Raw genomic sequence first — 21,866 nt, forward strand, 5'->3', positions numbered from 1 at the left:
TAACAGCTATGTGCGCCGCTAGCAAGGTGTTGGGCTTGCGTAGCCAGCCCAAGTATTAGCGATGAGAGGTTGAAGCTATGCTTACTCATGCTAGCTCTAGAAACTATTGGACTATTGGTTACAAATTATGCTAATGGACTCGTGTTGATGAGTTATGCTAATGGGTACATGCTATAAAGTGATGCTAATGGCTAAATGCGAACTGCTTCATGTAAAAAAGTTTTGGTGATGGCTTTTTATTAACAACTTCATATTTACTAATTATGCTAATGGATACATGTTGATGAGTTATGCTAATGGATACAGGCTTAAAAGTGATGCTAATGGTTAAATGCTAACTGCTTCATGCTAAAAATTTATGCTGATGGCCACATGCTAACGAATCAGCAAAATGAATAGGCTCAATGGATTCCGGGTGGACCAATTCAAATCGAACGGCCCATTCTATTTGAACATGTATATTTTAAAAGTTTTTAAAGTGTAATAACAGTGTTATTACTATGTTATTACCAAGAATGTGATTTTTAGACCTCCATGAGGCATCACCTTGTTGCTAACGATTATGGGCCAATCTGAAATGAACTTGCCAGTACCAGGAGGGTGTGGGGGGGCAGAGTCCCCCCACAGAACCAAGTTAAAAATCACAAATACATCTCTCTGAGTTAAAAACTTTATGCTAACTCATAATGCTAAGAAACTCAACGCTACCGGTTCTCTATCAACATCTGCTAGATCAATCACAACTCTTACAATTGCCGCGGGAATTGTCTAGTTTACAATTACTATCTCTTTCGTCTTTTCGAGTCATTTACATCGGCTCCACCACCCCCGCGGCCCTACTGAGGAGAAGCGGTGCAGATAATGGATGGATGGATGGATTTCTCATTTTGTTACTTTGGGAAACCTGGAACCGATTCATATTATAGTTTTTCACCCCCTCACATACTCTCACACAATTTATAGTTTGTTTACCTTAATAAGGGGTTAGTGTAAGAGTGGTCTATCCAGCAAGCTGCCAGTTTATTTACGAGAAACCATTAATGGGCATATCGGGGTTTTTTTTCTTTATTTTTTTTTGCCTTCACGGGCGAGTAAAATGATGCCATGTGTAATCTCGATTCCATCTGGTTGCATTTTAAATCTTTGGTAACCTGTGGTGTTTTTATGTTAAGCTATAACATGAGTAAGAAAAAAATATACATTGGATTTAAAACAGATAAATGGGACCGAGCCGAAGAAGCCGGTTCTCGACAAGCTCTTCTAACTTTACTCAACTTCGTTGTACTTCGACTCGACTTCAAAATACCGCATTTGGGACACAACGTCGGGGGAACCCGTGTATTTTGACCTTCATTTAAATTCCTTTAAAAAAAAAAATCTCATTGTGTTTATTTTTTTCGAGCTGTTACCTTTTTCTTTTTGTTCTCTATTTACTTTTTTCCTACATTTCTTTCTTTTCTTTTTTTTTTGGCTTTTTTCAAAAATGTTCCTTCTTTTTTTTCTCTTCCTTTTGTTTCTTTTTTTCTCAGCTTTTCACTACTTTTTCATTTTGGTATTTTTTTCCTTTTTTGTTCTATTCCCCCCTTCCTTTAAATAATTTTGTGCATAATTATACATCATATTTGGTCATGTTGGGATGAAAGAAGCAAAAACAACCCGAAGAGCCGTTTAGGACCCGAAAGAGCCGGTTCCTTTTAGTGAGCCGAGCCGAAGAAGCCGGTTCTCGACAAACTCTACTAACTTTACTCAACTTCGTTCTACTTCGATTTAAAACAGATAAATGGGACCAGATTGAGGAGATTTCTAAATTTAATTTATTTTTTAGGTCAGTATATAATCATTAAAAACATATTTCTTTAGGATTTTTCTCCCGAAATATTTATGCTGATATTTTTTTAAGTATGAATATGTCAAGAACCGGAACAGGAGGAGAACCCAAATGCGTGACGTTTCTCACACAAGCTTTTCTTTTAGGGGAAATGGGGCAGTCATGCACGTTAGGCAGCAGTCTGGCATGGATCGATACCAATTGCTCGAGCAGATATCGGACAGATGGGGTCGATACCGGACAGGACAGACAGGATTGATATCAAAACTGGATATCGAAGTTAAACAGGACAAACTAGACAAGAACGAAACTGGAGATCGATATTAAACAGGACAAAATACATGGGAACAATACCAGACAGGAAACACAAGCAGGAAACCCACGTCTTGCGGGTGCAGAGGTTCGTTGACGGACTGACTAAAGGTGAGTGAGAGCACTGAGCTTAATTAGAAGGGAAGCCGATCCGTCAACGAGCCGCAGCAGGCGCCACACGGCGGGGCCAATTGGGCGCTATGGCAACCGTGACAGAGTATTGGACAACAAATTGAATTGCGTTCCAAAGACATGCATTTCAGGTGGATTGGCCGGTCCAAACTGTCCCAGGGTGTGAATGAGCAAGTGAGTTGTCTGTCCCCGTGTGCCCTGCGATTGGCTGGCAACCAGTTCAGGGTGTCCCCTGCCCACTGCCCGATGATTGCTGGGATGGGCTCCAGCACCCCCGCGACCCTACTGAGGATAAGCGGTGCAGCTAATGAGATGAGATGAGATTACAAAAATCTTTCCTTATGCATTGCCAAAGTGTCACGAACCGGAACAGGATCAGGACCCAAATGCGTGACGCTCTCACACAAGCTTTTATTTAGCGGGAAATGGGGAGTCATGCACGTGAGGCAGCGGTCTGGCTTGGAAAGACAGGAAGGCAGAGACCGACGAGATCGACACCAATTGCCCGAGCGGATATCGGACAGATGGGGTCGATACCGGACAGGACGGGATGGACAGGATTGATATAGAAACAGGATGACGAAATTAAACAGGACAAACTAGACAGGAATAAAAACTGGAGAGAATAATGAACAGGACAAAAATAGACGGGAACAAAACTGGAAACCGATATTAAACAGGACAAAATAAACAGGAACAATACCGGACAGGAAATACCAACAGGCAACAGTACCAAGTCAGAACCCACGTCTTGCGGGGCAGAGGTTTGTTGACGGACTGACAAACGGAGAGTGAGAACACAGAACTCAAATAGAAGGAAAGCCAATCTGTCAACAAGCCGCAGCTGGCGCCACACAGGCGGGCCAATTGGGCGCCATGGCAACCGTGACACAAAGTGTCTTATCGAGATTATAAAGCGGTTCAATAAATTAAATCGATCCATCATTTTTTTTCCTACTAGCTTAGCCACTCAGCGAAATATTCCAACTCAATGCAGCCTTCAACCCTGATCTAGTTTTATGGGGTGATACATTTTTTAAAACGTTTTAAGACATGGTTCGGCCATTTTGTCTTATAATGCTGCTCTTTGTTAACTCAAAATACAAAATCACAGTTCCTCAGGGCTTGACCAAATATGGTTACAAAACAGAAGAACTTGATTATGTATTTCTAAAGTCATACTGGTAAATAGGGGATGTAGCTCAGTGGTAGAGCGTATGCTTCGCATGTATAAGGTCCTGGGATCAATCCCCAGCATCTCCACTTATAGTCAATGGAGATAAGCAATTTTTAACAGAGTTACAGTAGAATCCAAATCAAAAACATGTACCGTTTTTTCCGCACTATAAGGCGCACCTAAAAGCCTTTATTTTTTTCAAAAGCTGACCATGCGCCTTATAATACAGTGCGCCTTATATGTGGATCAATATTATGTCGCAAAGTCTGGCAACTAAGGCAAGCAGCCGCCGACTAGATTGCCGCCGGTGTTTCATTTTCTAACCAATGTGTCAATCATCATTGGAATCAGTCACTATTGGCCAAAGTTATTCGGAGGCAAAGGGGGCGGATCCTTTTGATCATTTACAGGCTGGCATAGGCTAAAGGGGCAAAACAGAGCCTGCAATTGGCCGAAATAGATGAATGTGAATCTCACGTTGGGTTGCACTACGGCACAGAGAAAACATTTTTTACTATTCTGTATTTGTAAATATTTGACTCTCCTGGATTTACTACACTCACGGTTGTAAGAAGACCATGATTGCGTATCATTTTTGAATGTGACGGCTGCAAGAGAACTTAGGTGAGCTATGCGGATTTGTATTTTCCCGGTATCTTGTTTTAGAACGATCTTGATGTTTCTGCGATGAGTCTATTTTTAAACTCAATTCAATTCAAAGTGTTTATTGTCATATGCACGGTAAAGAACCCCAATTCTTACTTTGCTGTCCACACAGTTGCCAGCAAAAAATAAAATGGAAACTAAGAAATGTTTTATTGGTGACATCGTACAGACACTGTTTCCGTACATGTCTGAGACACGTATTTGCTTCTTTGAAAGCTTTGGGAATGTTAAGGGGGTAATAAGTTGGACTGAACTATCTGACTGTTTTGTCCACGTTCCCATTGTAGCGCCTTATAATCCGGTGCGCCTTATGTATGGAAAATATAGGACCAAAAACGATTTTTTTGGGGGTGCGCCCTATAACCCGGTGCGCCTTATAGTGCGGAAAATACGGTAACTCATCTGTTTTGCATAGTCAAGTCTTGCGTTAGAGAGTGAAGGATTTTATACATTTGACCATAAAAGATTTTATACGATTGAATACGAGTTACATTTATTGAGTGCAATGAAGATTTTCGCCGAGTAGGCTTAAATTCAACGAGCAATGAAAGTTCAGGGCACCCTGGCCTGGTACGAAATGTTGTTTACGACGGGAGCTGACGTAAGACTGATAAGATAATCAGCGCATCCGGACACAGAAAATAATAATAATAATAATAATAATAATTTCCTTGTATTGTCATTCTGTGTAACAATGTACACAGAACGAAATGTCGATTGCACCTGACCCGTTGTAGCGAGCCGATGCAGCCGCAGCCAACAGAGGGCGCCGCCGACCACTTTTTAAGTCTTAGGAATGACTCGGCCGGGGCGCGAACCACCGACCTCCCAGAGGCCCTGATGACGGAGGACGGCAGGCATCGTTTTGATATACGCTCTGCTGTTATGAGTTTTCCAGACATCGAGGCGAGGTGGTGGAGCCCACGTGGGGGCTTACCTGGCAGGCCCATGGGAGGAGCCGGCACACCAGCGTGCGGAAAGACGCGGGCCCCAAAATGAGCGTCAGTAACGTTAACGCCGGAAAAAATAATTCGTTAACCGCGTCAATTAAAAAAAACCTTTTCCCGACACCTGCACAAGGTATGTGGTCTCGTACTTATGCACCAAGGAGACCTCCTTACCTGCCATATCGAGCAGCGGTGGATTCCGACCACTGACTAGAAGCAGAGATATCCTCATCCTGAATCTGTCCTCCGGACATTCCCAGGGGATAGCGACACACACCTAAGGTACACAAACACAGAACACGCTTTACTAAAACCAAGCTTACTCAATCACCGGTATCAAAAATGGCCTTCAGCGGCCAAGCTGTTTACATAGGTCACATAATCACTCACTCGGTGTTTTCAACCAGAATTTTTTTACGAATGGTGGTTGCAAAAAGTTGCTGTCCTAGCCAAGAGTTAGCAGTCACAGATCTGACTTAATCAGTGATTGGTTGTGTGAAGAGTTTCATAAAATCCATCCATTATCTGCACCGCTTATCCACAGTAGGGACGCGGGAGTGCTGGAGCCCATCCCAGCTATCTTCGGGCAGTGGGCAGAGGACACCTTGAACTGGTGAGTTTCATAAATTGATATTATAATTGGGGATCACTGATAGGTTGGTCGTTTTGGTTGGAAAATTCCTCAGAATTCACTGTGTGTGAATATAACTTGTTTTTATATTCCAAAATATAAAAACAATCTTTCACACACACACACACACACACACACACACACACACACACACACACACACACACACACACACACACACACACACACACACACACACACATGAAGTAACGTTTCAATAATCAGTCTAATTGCATCTCTTGTACGTTTATCAATCTTATATTCTTTTATTGTGAAATGCTCGTGTGTACTGTTTCTCCCTGAAGTATAATAAATCACGCCCACAACGTGAGTTTAAATACTGACAGGGAGCCAATCTGTCAACAAGCTGCAGCTGGGGCCACACGGGCGGGGCCAATTGGGCGCCATGGCAACCGTTACACCACCACATAGTGGTTGAAAAAGGTATTACACGCTAGATAAATTAGCTCCAAAATCATCCAACAGGTTTTGACTCAGTCAACCAAGAAAAAGAAACCCATTTTTGACCCACCAGTGCTGGGTCAAAAAGATGACCCAGCACTGGTGAAAGGCCGAATTCGTGTCAGTTTACAGCAGCCCAATGACACAAAAAGATAGGAACAGCTCAAAATAGCACAAAGCACGTGCTAGCAGCAAGATAGTGACTCTACTTTTGATCGGCGCTGGATTTTTTTTCCTTCAAATTTGATGGAAAAATTGGGCCTGGAAAGTGCTTGAAAGTGCTTGAATTTGGCCATGAAAAAGTGGTAAATGGTGGGGTCTCTTTTGATGGATTTAAACTGTAAATATGTTATTCTACTGTTGCATTATCTTCTTTGCATACTGTGTGCCTTTCTTGCTTGTGTTTGAAGAAGGAGGAAACAAGATGTTCACTAAACAGCCGACACCTAGCTGCGGCCAGATAAGGGACAATCAGCTCCTCTCTGACCGCAGGCTCGCCTAGTTTCGTTTACTATAGAATATGATAACATGTTATCGTATAAACAGGTCTCAACTGTTTATTTTGTCACCCCCCCTCCCTTTAGCAGAAGAGACCTTATGTAAACTAGGGCCTTCCGAACACAATAAAAAGGCAAGGAGAATGAGACTTTTTCAGAGTGTCCAGTAGACTGCATTATGCAGACTCTGGCCATCTCTCCTTGCAAGTAAGTCAAATTCACGTTCTCTGTGTCTTTTTTGTATAAAGGTTTTGTTTACATCTGTTGGGTTAAACCTGACATCTTTCCCTCCTTCTTCAACATCATGGAGGACGTGAGTGAAATCTGCTCTTGGGTATGATTCGATTTTAACAATATATATGTATTTTATTGGTGTAAATATGGCCACAAAATAGTCTTAATAATGATTGACTTTAGCAATCACACACAGCTAACTTCTGTTAAAAAAATGATTTGTATATTTCATTAAAAAAAGTGTTAAGGCTCAAGAAGTCGAGTGACATCGGTCTTTTTAGGATTCTTTTGAAAAAAAAAATCCTACTCGGATTCTAAGCAAGACCTTCACCCTCCTGCGAAACCAAACGTGGGACGAGAAGCGAGACCACACAAGGGTAGATGAGGAAACCAATGCCATATTGCTTTTACGCGACCGCAGCGCGGAGGCGTAATGGACTGCGAGCAGCCGGCTTGACCTCATGTGGCATCATACCCGGGCCTGTTTGGACTGGCAAGCATCTGGATTATTATTTCAATCACGGTTTTGCCTGAAAAGTTCCTCTTACTCCTCAACTAAAAAGCAGTCCTGTGTGTCCTGTTTGTTCTCCGCCTTCAAAATTTCATACAAGAAATTGTTTCAATGGAATTTAAAGTGTTTGATCACATGACCCTGATTTTAGCTAACCTGCTTTGGCTCCCTGTTAACTTAAGATGTGATTTTAAGGTTCTGTTGGTGTTAAACCAAATCATGCATGGACTTGCTCCCTCATATCTTTCAGTTTTAATTTCCCCCCTGTTTTCTTTTGTCTCGTCGTCTCTCGTCAATGACTTTTGCTTCTCTTGCCTTCTCTTGTCTCGTCTGGTCTCAACAAATAATTTCTTGTCTTTTCATGTCTCGTCTCCTGTCTTGGTTTTTCTCATCTTTCCTCCTTGTTTTCTCTCTTCTAATCTTCTCTCATTGATGTCTTTTCTTTTCTCGTTTCTGTCTTGTCTTCTCTCGTTGGCGTATTTTTTTTCTTCTTTTGTCCCCTCTCGTCACATCTTTTCTCGTCTCGTCTCTTCCTGTCTCGTCTTTTCCTGTCTTGTCATTTGTCATTTTCTCTTCCCTGTCTTCTCTCATCTAGTACTTCCATATTCTTTTGTCTCATCTCCTCCCATTGATGTATTTTCTCTTCTCATTTTCTTTCGTCACAGATTTTCTTGTCTCATCTTTTCTTCTTTTGTCTTTTCTCCTCTGGTTTTCTCTTTTTTCTCTGTTTTCGTCTCGTTCTTACTCTTCTCATTTACTCTCGTGTTTTCTCATTAATGTCTTTTCTCTTCTTGTTTTCTTTTGTCTCGTCGTCTCTCGTCAATGACTTTTGCTTCTCTTGCCTTCTCTTGTCTCGTCTGGTCTCATCAAATAATTTCTTGTCTTTTCATCTCTTGTCTTTTTGTCTTGGTTTTTCTCATCTTTCCTCCTCGTTTTCTCTCTTCTAATCTTCTCTCATTGATGTCTTTTCTTTTCTCGTTTCTGTCTTGTCTTCTCTCGTTGGCGTATTCTTTTTCTTCTTTTGTTTCTTCTTGTCACATTTTTTCTCGTCTTGTCTTTTCCTGTCTTGTCATTTCTCATTTTCTCTTCCCTGTCTTCTCTCATCTAGTACTTCCATATTCTTTTGTCCCATCTCCTCCCATTGATGTATTTTCTCTTCTCGGTTTATTACATCTCATCTTCTCTCATTGATGTATTTTCTCTTCTCCTGTTTTCTCTAGTCTTGTCTTCTCTCGTCACATCCTTTCCCGTCTGATATTTTATGGTCTCGTTTTCTCCACTTGTCATCGTGTTTGGACATCTCTCCCAAATACACAGGGAAAAATATGTCCATTAACTCCAACTCATTGCCTCCCACTGACGACCACGGACGTCAAAATTTTTGTTGGGATTGCAGTTAATAAGTTAAATACAATTAAAAGCAAATATCAGTGACTAAATGACTAAATTTTGTGCAGGCTTGGGGAGTAACGGAATACACGGAACGGCAAAAATGATGTTGGCAAGCTGTTTGGATTGATTTTCATTTTGTTTCCGTCGCATTTTATGTTCGTTTTATCGTTTGGTATGCTATGCTATGCTATGGTACGGTATGCTATGCTATGCTATGTTTTGCTATGGTATGGTACGGTACGGTACAGTACGCTACACTATGCTATGCTATGCTATGCTATGCTATGCTATGATACGGTATGCTATGCTATGCTATGGTACGCTATGCTATGGTACGCTATGCTATGCTATGCTATGTTACAGTATGATTTGGCACAGCACGGCACAGTATAGTATAGTATAGTATAGTATAGTATAGTATAGTATAGTATAGTATAGTATAGTATAGTATAGTATAGTAAAGTATAGTCCCTCTTATATTTCCCAATAGCGGCCTTGCAGCCATGTAAGGCGCTAACCTGCTTATTGGGGGTATTAGGGGTTCAGTGTCTTACCCAAGGACACTTCGACATGTAACACGGACGAGCCGGGATCCCAAGACGAGCGCTCTACCTCCTGAGCTACTGCCGCCCCTAGTATAGTATAGTATGGTTTGGTACGGTTTGGTACGGTACAGTATGGCATGTCATGGTTTGGTATGCAGGGTTGGGTAGGGTTACTTTAACTTGATTACTTTCAATGACTTTTGGATTACTCCAATACCAAATATGCGAATAAAAGACAAAAGAAACTAAATAGAATAAAATTATAAAATTTGGCGCAGGCTTGGGGAGTAACGGCAAAAATGATGTTGGCAAGCTGTTTGGATTCTTTTCATTTTGTTTCTGTTGCATTTTATGTTCGTTTTGCCGGAGATCAAAGGGATCAAAGCCAGGAGAGAAAGCTTACCACGTGTTGTGAGTCATCATTTTATTCTTATTTAGTTTCTTTTGTCTATTATTAGCATATTTGGTGTTGGAGTCATCCAAAAGTAATTGAAAGTAATCCAGTTAAAGTAACCCTACCCAACCCTGCCCATAGGATCCAACAGCCCGGTTTCCCCATGAGCCTGTTGACTGGCTCCACCTGCCAGGATGTGGCCACCAGGGTAACCTCATGAAAGAGTCCGCCTGTGCTAAGAAATCAAACAGCCCGCGGGTCACGACCGGCGCAACCTCGGAACCCGGGCTCCTTTGAGAAAAGGAGCCAGCGCTGATCTCATCCAAATATTTTCACAAGGTGCAAAACCCAGAGGCTTCTCGTAGCCTTCGCTGATGAGGCGATAGGCTCTGGTGAACATTTCCAGATGTTACCGTCCTTGTTTTCGTCCCCGCCTCCCCCAGACCCGTTTCGCCTCAGACGACTTTGGTTAGGAGCAATGTTCCCTTTCATTTTCCTTACGGGTCTGAGCGTTGACACAAAGTCAGTGAGCAACGCTTGAAACACCAGTGAGCAACGGCAATCCCAAGTGTGGCAAGATAATTAATGATCAATCATGTCCAAAACTTGACATCAAGTTACATTTTGCTGAGTTTCCGGCAATGCAAAATTAATTTTCTCTTTTGAATGAATTGACTCATGTAAGATTGCAAAGGTGGTACAGTTTACAAACGTCGTTTCTTCTTAAAATTCTTTCACAAGATGTCCATTTCTTTTTATTTCCTGATATATTTTGTCGCATAATATTAACATTTTTGGGGGCTTATTGAGTCGCTTGTAAGATACAGAACTGTACTTATTCACATTTTTGAGTGGAAGAACAATGTTGGCGACAAGATTCACTTGATATCATTGGAAATCATTTGAATGCAACACAAACTTTTTCTTCTTTTTTTCGTGTTTTTTTCTACTTTTTCTTAAAGTGCTTTAAAAAAAATCTCATTGTGTTTATTTTTTCGTAGCTGTTACTTTTTTCTTTTTGTTCTCTATTTACTTTTTCCCTACATTTCTTTCTTTTCTTTTTTTCTGTCTTTTTAAAAATTTTTTCCTTTTTTTTTCTCTTCCTTTTGTTTCCTTTTTTCTCAGCTTTTCACTACTTTTTCATTTTGGTATTTTTTTCTTTTTTGTTCTATTCCCCCCTTCCTTTAAGTCATTTTGTGCATAATTTTACTTAATATTTGGTCATGTTGGGATGAAAGAAGCAAAAACAACCCGAAGAGCCGTTTAGGACCCGAAAGAGCCGGTTCCTTTTAGTGAGCCGAGCCGAAGAAGCCGGTTCTTGACAAACTCTTCTAACTTTACTCAATATCGTTGTACTTCGACTCGACTTCAAAATACCGCATTTAGAACACAACGTTGGGGGAACCCGTGTACTTTTACCTTCATTTAAATTCCTTTAAAAAAAAAATCTCATTGTGTTTATTTTTTTCGAGCCATTACCTTTTTCTTTTTGTTCTCTATTTATTTTTTTTCCTACATTTCTTTCTCTTCTTTTTTTCTGTCTTTTTTCAAAATGTTCCTTCTTTTTTTCTCTTCCTTTTGTTTCCTTTTTTCTCAGCTTTTCACTACTTTTTCATTTTGGTATTTTTTTCTTTTTTGTTCTATTCCCCCCTTCCTTTAAGTCATTTTGTGCATAATTAGACATAATATTTGGTCATGTTGGGATGAAAGAAGCAAAATTTTTTTTGAACCCACTCCTATCTGTCCCCTGTTGTCAGTCCGTCTGCGAACCTCAGTTAACACTAGGCAAGCCTTTTTCGACCCTGACTCCCACCTGTTTTTTTGCTCCCGTCTCTCCTCCGGCTTCGACCAGTTTTTGATCCTGACCACGTGCTGATCTCAATGCCACAATGCAGGCCCGCACGACCACGCCAAGCGGCCATCGCGTGGGACGAACACATCGTGTCTCTTTGGGCGTGGTCTCAGATAACTGATATCACCAGTATCAGATGACGGTGTTTGAAATTGCTAAACTTGTTAGAAAGCCAAGGAAGAGGGAAATTTGCGTAATGTTCTGTACTTGAGAACGTTCCTCCAATCGACATAATTACGTACAATGAGAACATTATTATATCAATACAAAGCCTTGGATGTTTTAATTACATGGCAAATTGGTACGTCCGGGAATTGTCCAAAAGAGGACGCGGTCGTTCCATCCATTCCATCGTTTTGAGTGATTTAAACCGAGCAACTGTAACAGTTTTTGTTTGTGGAAAAGAAAGAAAAAAAAACATGGGAAAAAACGGAATGTGGTAGTCATGTTTGTTTATCACTTTGTACCTCATTTCTGTCATGATTGCCGATTCAAAGTACCTGAGAGCTGATTGGCTAAGAGACTCTTTTTAAACACCGTCAGATCGTTGTGAACCGATTCTCCCAGCTAGGCAAGCTCACACTTTCAGACATTTTCCCTGCCCTGTTTTCCTCTGCCTGATCCCCGTTGCCGACCTGTTTCTGGACCCGATTCCGCCCTGTTCTGCCATCCCGACATCCGACCTGTTTTGCTCCGCTACCTGCCTGACACCTGTTACCGACTTTGTTTCCGAACTCAATACCGCCCTGCTCTCCCGTCCCGGCTAACGATTAGTATTCCTGCAAATCTACGATCATCCTCGCTCGACGCGGAAGTCCGCGTTTCCAGCCACCTGCTACTCTTGTCCGCCAACCATCGGATCATGGAAGCAAGCCCTACTCTCCTTCTTTATTAATAAAACCGAGTAAACGAGCACTATTGGGTCCTCTGTCTGTTTCTGGTTTGTGACAATTTCGTCATTAAATACAATGCCTCTTTTTTGAGCACCCCTGCCTGAAGTTCCTCTTCCCCCGCATGGGTCCATCAAAGCTAAAACATTGCCTGTCTTTTGTAACAAAATCTATGTTAAACAAAACTGCATGAACAGAGACAAAGAAAAACAATGAGAGAAACTTTGGCCCGAACCGAACGTAACTATTGACATTTTAGGCCGGACCATCCCAGAATTCAGGTCGAGCTCAGGATCAGGGTTCCGGTCTTACCACTAAAAACTCTAAAAACTAAATTTTGTGCCTAGTGAATTAAGAATAGACTCGCTTTGTCTCTTAAAAGATTTAAACGACACTGTCCATAAGAGGCGAGATTCAGGCTAGTCCTCTCCCCTTCATAAGACTCCAATCGGAACCAGGTCCAAGACCAGGTCTTCAGGAGTCTCGGACATATCCAAGATGCAAAACAAGACGTTCGAGAACACCAACGGATGTCGAGACCGAAAGTTGGTTTTTACCCTGTTTATTTATCCATCCGAGCCACTCACCGTTGACCTCAAGGTGAGCGGAGCGGCCGGTTATTTGCATGTACCTCGAACCCACCACCCTAAACACACAAACCCCCTCCGCCGGGTTTCATATTCAGGCCATCTAAAAATATCAAACCTCGGGAGAAGGTGGAAAAACACCAGCTTTGTGTTAGCCGGCCCGAGAGAGGCCGACCGAGAGAACCTCGTCGGTTGGTTTTCTGAAAGGTGGGGTTGTCCACCGACTCTACCGGACTGATTCGAGCGCCAAAAACGTTCATAAAATAACAAAGCATTGCAACTTATGGGGGTTGTTCGAATATTCTTCCATCATATTGAGGAGGATTGATTATTTTATATATATATCTCATCTCTCATTAGCCGTACCGCTTATCCTCATTAGGGTCGCGGGGGGGCTGGAGCTCATCCCAGCCATCTCCGGGCAGTGGGCAGGGGACACCCTGAACTGGTTGCCAGCCAATCACAGGGCACACAGGGACAGACAACTCATTCACTCATTCACACCTAGGGACAATTTGGACCGACCAATTCACCTGAAATGCATGTTTTTGGAACGTGGGAGGAAACCGGAGTGCCCGGAGGAAACCCACGCAAGCACGGGGAGAACATACAAACTCCGCCCAGGAAGTCTGGAGCTGGATTTGAACCCACGACAGGTTCCCATGACATGAACTGTGCCGCACAAGCGCTAACCACTGCCATATATATATATATATATATCTCATCTCATCTCATTAGCCGTACCGCTTATCCTCAGTAGGGTCGCGGGGGGCTGGAGCCCATCCCAGCAATCATCAGGCAGTACATATATATATATATATATATATATAGTCCCAAAAGGTGCGTTTAAGTACTCCACAAGCAATCAGTTCAATGCGTCTCAGCCGGTGTCAAGGGGCGGGGCCGGCTGGGCGCCATGACAACCGTGCAGGACATGACAATTGCCATTACTCACTGTTGTTTCAAGCGTTGCTCACCGACTTTGTGGGAACGCTCAGACCTGTGGAAAATGACTGGGAACATTGGGTGCCAGTATCCCGCCTCTCTACGCTCCAGGTCGAAAAACGACTCGTATACTCGGGTGAGAAATCCTCTCGTGAACTCGTTGAACTTTGACCACAAGCTAATACACAAACACTGGTTTTTCCGCACGAAAATGGGAATGGACTTTCCTGCTGCGGGAATGTCTGGTATGCATCAGCCGCAGGCTCCGAAGGGATAATGGATCCGCGGCTCGTGTGTTTCTAAGCGGATATTTGCACGCGGGTGAGATCGGATGACGTGGGACTGAAAGTTAAAAGCCGGCTGGTTTGTTGACACGGAGATGCTGGACTGCCGAAAGAAAGGCGGAGGGCGAATTTTTAAAAAATAATAATATTACGAAAATATTAATCCTGTCAAAAAAGGGCTGGGAAAGCGGTACCATCGTGTTTTTTTCTCTCAAAAACACAATGGCGGACAAATATTGTGTCGATAAAAATGCTTGAAGATCAGCTTATCGGAGAAACAGAGTACAGACGCTCCCCTACTCACGACCATTCGACTTACGAAAATCATTTTATTCGAGATGTTGAAAAATATCCCCAATTGCTGTAAGATAGATTTTGTGTCGTGTGCACCTTTTTCCGAGGACAGGACTGTATTGGAGCGCTCATTTTAGCCCGGGAACACATGCTAGAAAAAATAATCTCATGGGGGCCGGGCTAGTAGATTAAAGAGAAAGAAAGAAAGAGAGAAAAGAAAGAAAGAAAGAAAGTAAACAAAATAAAGAAAGAAAGAAAAAGAAGGAAAGAGAAATAAGAAAGAAAGCAGGAAAGAAAGACAGAAAGAAAGAAAGAAGGAAAGAAAGAAAGAAAAAAAAATGAAAGAAAGAAAGAAAACAAAAGGAAGAAAGAAAGAAAGAAAGAGAGGGGAAAAAGTTAAATCTTATGACAAAATGAAAGAAAGAAAGAAAGAAAACAAAAGATAGAAAGAAAGAAAGAAAGAAAAAAAGAAAGAAAACAAAAGAAAGAAAGAAAAAGAAAGAAAAAAAAGAAAAAGAAGGAAAGAGAGAAATACAGAAAGAAAGACAGAAAGAAAGACGGATAGAAAGAAAGACAGAAAGAAAGACAGAAAGAAAGAAAGAAAGATAGAAAGAAAGAAAAAAAGAAAGGAAAAAAAGAAAGAAAGAAAGAGAGAAAGAAAGAAAGAAAAAGAAAGATAGAAAAGAAAGAAAGAAAGAAAAAGAAAGATAGAAAAGAAAGAAAGAAAGAAAGAAAGAAAGAAAATGGATAGAGGGAAATAGAGAGAAGGAAATAGAGAGTGATAAAGAGAGAGGGAAAGAATAAGGGAGACAGAGTAAAAGAGACGGAAAGGGAAAAAAAAGAGAGAGCACAATAAAGAGTAAGGTAGAAAAAATGGAGAGAAAAGGAAAAACAAAGAGAGCAAAAGAGAAAAAGAAAGAGACGTCAAAGTAAAGGAAGTGAGAAAGAGATAAAGAAAAGAGATAAAGAGAGAGAGAGAGGGAGAGAGAAGGGGAGAAAGAGAAAAATAATGAGAGAAGAGAAAACGAGAGCGAGGGAAAGAGACAGAGAGAGCAAGAGGAAAAGGATGAGAGAACAGAAAAAGAGAGAGGGAACAAGGCGGAGAGAGTAAGAGAGAGAAAGTTAGAAAAAAGAGAAACGGGGAGAGAAAGGAAAAACGAGTGAAAGAATGAAAGAAAGAGACAGGTACAAAGAATGAGAGAGGTACAGAATAAAAAAAGAGAAAGAGAGAGGTAGAAAGAAAGAGAGAGAAAGAGGGAGGTAGAAAGAAAGAAAGAAAGAGAGAGAGAAAGTGAAAGAAGAGATAAGAAGAGAGACAAAGAGAAAGAGAAAGGGAGAATCAGAAATAGACAAAGGAAGAAAGTAAGAGAGACAAATACAAAAATGAAGAGAGAAGGAGAAAGAGAAAAAGAAATACAGCTTCAGTCACTTTGCAAGTGGCGCCTGGCTTTGGCGCCATCATGTGGACATATTTAAAACTGCAGCTCATTTTTATCTTTTTTTTTTCATCTGTGTAGTCTCACAGACCGGATTAAAAGCCTTGACGGTCCTGATCCGGCCCCTGGACCGCATGCTTGACCCCTGTGAGCTAAAGCAATGAGGTACCTGGGTTAACTTGTGAGAAGACGGACACGAAAGAGGAGACGAGGAACAGCAGAAGCGAGAAGTGGACCCCGCTTGGGTCCGGCATCGTTTCTGGGACGGGATGGATTCCGACCTGCACACCAAATAAGAAGAGTCAAGTATAAGAGTGAGTGCGTCCTATCCTGTGTATAGCTCCGCCCATTCTTACTGCTCACCCAAACAAATTACTGTATGTGCTTTGCTAGAGCTTCTGGGTGTTTAAAGTTTGTTATGTAGCTTTTCATCATAAAGTTTCTCAACAATAAACATAGATTTTTTTTAATGAGCTTCTGTTTTATTTGGAGATTTACAGCCAAAACGGTCAGAACCAGAACGGAAACAGGACCCAATTGCGTAGCGTTTACCACAAGTTTTATTGAAGGAGAGAGGACAATCCGGTATTCGCTGGACGCGGGAAGCAAGTCGCTCTTGTACTTGGATTGTGATTCGAAAAGTAAAGTGGATCTTCCGTAGCGAGCGATGGCTGTGTCAAGGATGGAAAAACGGGTCGATAGCCGGGACAGGAGGGCAAAAACGTGGTCAGGGTCAGAAACGAGTCGTAAGCCAGAACGAGAGAGTAGACGTAGTCGGGGACAATAGAGGTCGTAAGCCGGGACGGGAGAGCAGACGTAGTCAGGAGCAAAACAGGTCGTAGCCGGGGAACAGACGGGAGCAAAAACGGGACAGGTGGGAGTCAGGGTCGAAAAAGGCTTGCCTAGTATACACTGAGGTTCGCAGACGAACTGACAACAGGGGACTGACAGGACCGGGTTCAAATAATGACAGGGAGCCAATCAGAACCCGCGGCACAGCTGAGTCACATCAGTAATCATGACAAAAACGGGTTTGTTGGTGTGACACTCTGACTGTAAACTGTAGTTTAAATTATATCTTGTCTAAATTGGACTGAACCATTTCTTGGACAATCGGCTCAATATGAAGCAAAATAAATACAATTGTGCAAGTTCTATTTTATCTCTGAGACATATGCACTCATGGAAAGAGCCATACATGGCTTGGGAACCCTAGGTTTTTAAACCTGCGGTTCAGGGGCGATTTTTGGTTCAATACATCATCTTGTCTGGCTTGTTCTTTTTTTTCAGTACACTTAAAGGGACAGTATGTATTATTTAGTGCCTCCAATTGGTACAAAGATCCTTCATTCAGTCATAAAAAAGGGGGTCTGGCATCTTGCTGCTACGCTATGCTTGTTGGCACTAGTTTTCTTTTGCATTAAACAGTACAGTGCCATCTAGTGGTGAAATATTATAACTTCAGGCGACATCACATTGCACTCTGTAGTCAGCGGAAAACACTGTTACTATTTACTCATTTATTTTTGATAAAGTACATGCAAATAGATCGAAAAGGAGCGGGGAGAAAACGGTGTTAGGAATCAAATGGACTGAACCATTTCAAGGCTGTGAAGTATTTCCGACGCTGCTGGTTCACTTTTTTTAACTTCCTTTTTTTTAATCTGGTTCTCAAGGTTTTTTTCATTTATCTTGCAATAGTCTTTGATCTGTACAGCCCTTTGATACTCCTTGTGATTAAGGGCGTCACATATAAACATGACTTGACTTGAGGTCTTTGAGTTTTTCCTTGCCCTCATGTAGGTTTTAGATCAGGGGATGGTGTTATAATAGTCTGTGGTTTGCAATAGTCTGTACAGCCCTTTGAGACTCCTTGAGAATTAAGGGCTATACAATTAAACATGACTTGACCTGACATGTTTTTGAGTTTTTCCTTGCCCTCGTGTAGGTGTTAGATCAGGGGATGGTGTCATAATAGTCTGTAGTTTGCAATAGTCTTTGATCTGTGCAGCCCTTTGAGACTCTTTGTGATTAAGGGCGTCACATATAAACATGACTTGACTTGAGGTCTTTGAGTTTTTCCTTGCCCTCATGTAGGTTTTAGATCAGAGGATGGTGTCATAACAGTCTGTAGTTTGCGATAGTCTTTGATGTGTGCAGGCCTTTGAGACTCCTTGTGATTAGGGCATCACAAATATTGATGAATTGACTTGACATGTTTTTGAGTTTTTCCTTGCCCTCATTTAGGTGATAGATCAGGGGACAGTGTTATAATAGTCTGTGGTTTGCAATAGTCTGTACAGACCTTTGAGACTTCTTGTGATTAAGGGCGTCACATATAAACATGACTTGACTTGAGGTCTTTGAGTTTTTCCTTGCCCTCATGTAGGTTTTAGATCAGGGGATGGTGTCCTCATAGTCTGTAGTTTGCAAAATATCTGTGGTCTGTGCAGCTCTTTGAGACTCCTTGTGATTAAGGCCGTCACAAATAAACATGACTTGACTTACCATGTTTTTGAGTTTTTCCTTGCCCTCATGTAGGTTTTAGATCAGGGGATGTTGTATTAAGTCTGTAGTTTGCAATAGTCTGTGGTCTGTGCAGCCCTTTGTGACTCCTTGTGATTAAGGGCTACACAAATAAACATGACTTGACATGTTTTTGAGTTTTTCCTTGCCCTCATGTCGGTTTTAGATCAGGGGACGGTCTAATAACAGTCAGTAAAGCCCTTTGAGACTCGGGATTAAGGACCAAACAAATAAACATGACTTGACTCGACTTATGTAAGAACTCACAAGGGTATTGTGATGAACGGGAAGCGAGAATCATTAGCCTTGACCATAACAAGAAACGTTTTTGGGAATGACTATTCCTATTCATGAAACATAACTTCTCGGAATTGACGGTATTGTCACTCTTACGTAAGGGACGAGTATTTCACTGAAGTTAATAAACATCTGGACTTCTGGTCGGACAAGCCGTGTACCTGGTCTCTGGGTAGCATTCTAGGGAAACAACAAACGCTGTGTGGAGATAATGGTGAAACTAAAATTAAGGATCTGTTTTTGGCCCGACTCATTAATTCAAGTCAAACGAGTTTGCCGCGGTAGCCTCTATCTCGGTATCGTTTTTTTCGGTTTGATGCTACCGTGCGCATGCGTCTGCCGCCTCGGATTTCATCTGGTAGTTATGTAGTGAAAGGAAGTCCGTCTCTTTTTAGAGAACCGGCTTTTTCGGCCCGACTCATTAAATCAAGTCAAAGAGTTTGCCGCGGTAGCCTCTATCTCTGTATCTTTTTTTCGGTTTGATGCTACTGTGCGCATGCGTCTGCCGCCTCGGATTTCATCTGGTGCTTATGTAGTGAAAGGAAGTCCGTCTCTTTTTAGAGAACCGGCTTTTTCGGCCCAACTCATTAAATCAAGTCAAACGAGTTTGCCGCGGTAGCCTCTATCTCGGTATTGTTTTTTTTCGTTGCAAACGAAGCGAGCGGTTTGATGCGACTGTGCGCATGCGTCTGCCGCCTGGGGATTTCCCATCATGCATCATTCCGTTGTTGTGTAGTGAAAGAAACTCTGTCTCTTTTTAGAGAACCGGCTTTTTCGGCCCAACTCAGGAAAGAGAGCCGGCTCTCAAACGGCTCACTTGCTTTGATGCGTTACATTACGAATTATGATGTTGTATAAAGAAGCAGTGTTTATTTTAGCTGTGAAAAGTGATGGGTCCCGGGGACTCGCATGCTCAAAAATCTAGGGGTCCCGACAGAGATCTATGGCTCCCCAAAATTTAGTGTTATCCAGGTTGAAATTGTAAATCGGTGACAAATATTTAATATACATCTATATATTCATTCAAGTTTTAATCATCAAATTATTGTTGGTAATAAAAGGGATAACCACAAACCTGTCTTTTTTCATTTTCTCCTTTTATACTTCCTTTTTTTCTTCACTTCTTTATACAACATAATTCGTAATATCAATCATCAAAGCAAGTGAGCCGTTTGAGAGCCGGCTCTCTTTGATGAGTTGAGCCAAAAAAGCCGGTTCTCTAAAAAAAGACGGACTTTCACTACGCAACTCGAACTCGTTTGACTTGATTGATTTGCCGTTCGGTGATAGTCGGTGTTTACCGGATGGTACCCATCATTGACCAATTTTCGTTTTTCCGTACAGATTTTCTTGTACGTCGTACACGTCTTAAAATGCATCATAAATGTACTTTGTACGGCAAAAACGTACAGGTTTTTCGGAGGCATACTTAACCAACAATGACGTCATCTCGAAGCAACGAGATCTCGTTGGCCGAGATCGGCGTGCAGACGAAAACTCGAACCGCGAGACCGAAACAACAACGGCGGACCTGCCTGATGAAAAGTTTGGAGTGCGGTAAATCTTTGTTTTTAAAAAAAATGTAATTGGGCAATAATGACAATTTTGTGTCAAAAAAGTTGCGTCCCGGGGACACACATTGACAGGGTTGGGTAGGGTTACTTTAACTGGATTACTTTCAATGACTTTTGGATTACTCCAATACCAAATATGCTAATAAAATACAAAAGAAACTAAATATGGATAAAATGACAAAATTTTGTGTCGGCTTGGGGAGTAACGGAACACATGGAACGGCAAAAATGATGTTGGCAAGCTCTTTGGATTTATTTTCATTTTGTTTCTGTCGCATTTTTTTGTTAGTTTTGCCGGAGATCAAAGAGATCAAAGCCAGGAGAGAAAGCTAACCACGTGTTGTGAGTCATCCTTTTATTCATCTCATCTCATCTCATTAGCCGTACCGCTTATCCTCATTAGGGTCGCGGGGGGGCTGGAGCCCATCCCAGCCATCTCCGGGCAGTGGGCAGGGGACACCCTGAACTGGTTGCCAGCCAATCGCAGGGCACACGGGGACAGACAACTCATTCGCTCATTCACACCTAGGGACAATCTGGACCGGCCAATTCACCTGAAATGCATGTTTTTGGAATGTGGGAGGAAACCGGAGTGCCCGGAGAAAACCCACGCGAGCACGGGGAGAACATACAAACTCCGCACAGAAAGTCTGGAGCTGGATTTGAACCCACGACAGGTTCCCATGACATGAACTGTGCCGCACAAGCGCTAACCACTGCGCCGCCGTGCTGCCCCCTTTTATTCATATTTAGTTTAGTTTGTCTTTTATTAGCATATTTGGTATTGGAGTCATCCAAAAGTAATTGAAAGTAATCCAGTAACCCTACCCAACCCTGTTACTAAATAATTTGGTGCATAATGGTACTATTAGTAAATTTGAGGAGGCGTTGGGAAACCAAAAGAAGGAAGCTCTTCTCAGTGCGTCGAGCCAAAAGAGCCAGTTTACTAAACAGAGCTGTCCTCTTGGGTGCGACCAGTAGGGGGAGTTGACGCTTCTTATGACAACGCCATGATGACGGGCCACCAGATTAGGCATGTCTGCGTCATTTTCATGCAGTATTTTCTAGATTCATTGCGTCAGACTTCCAAGAAACATGGCAATGGCAACAATTTCAAGCATTTCGCCCAATATTCCAAAATATTCAAGGATTTCAAGCACCCTGCATAGGTTTCCGCACCCTGACGGAGAGTGTCGAGCCGGCATTTTGAAATGTCGTGCGAGCGGTGTTGACAAAAACATGAAGCGGGAACTGAGCGCCCTCTGTCCCTTCACGCTAATCGTTCGCTACGCTAATCTCGCTAAAGTTATGGCCGCTTCCTCCGCTAAGCCTTCGGCCGCCTTTGGCCGCCTTTGGCCTCCGAGCTCAATGAAAACCAAACAGCTGACTGCTTGTGTGCATCAGGACGTTGGGAAATCCAATTTCTGTGAAGGCCTCTGTGTGTTTCGGGGGTC

General features: G+C 42.2%; 1 protein-coding gene and 1 non-coding gene across 2 annotated transcripts in view; one reads left to right on the forward strand and one right to left on the reverse strand.

The window, feature by feature from the left end:
• LOC148355877 (discoidin domain-containing receptor 2-like) overlaps positions 1-21,866 on the reverse strand; it is a 69,092-nt gene that overhangs the window by 37,456 nt on the left and 9,770 nt on the right. Inside the window, exons 2-3 of the mRNA XM_088349055.1 lie at positions 16,185-16,296; positions 5,237-5,339 (exon numbers count right to left, since the gene is read on the reverse strand). Coding sequence (XP_088205181.1) covers positions 5,237-5,339; positions 16,185-16,269 — 188 coding nt within the window. The 5' untranslated portion in view covers positions 16,270-16,296. The remainder of the gene's footprint in view (positions 1-5,236; positions 5,340-16,184; positions 16,297-21,866) is intronic.
• On the forward strand, positions 3,464-3,535 carry trnaa-cgc (transfer RNA alanine (anticodon CGC)). The gene has a single exon. It is a non-coding gene; the product is annotated as a tRNA-Ala (tRNA).

Source organism: Urocampus carinirostris, chromosome 12 (genome assembly GCF_059441175.1).
Source record: "Urocampus carinirostris isolate Australia breed hairy pipefish chromosome 12, RoL_Ucar_1.0, whole genome shotgun sequence".
Lineage (NCBI taxonomy): Eukaryota > Metazoa > Chordata > Actinopteri > Syngnathiformes > Syngnathidae > Urocampus > Urocampus carinirostris.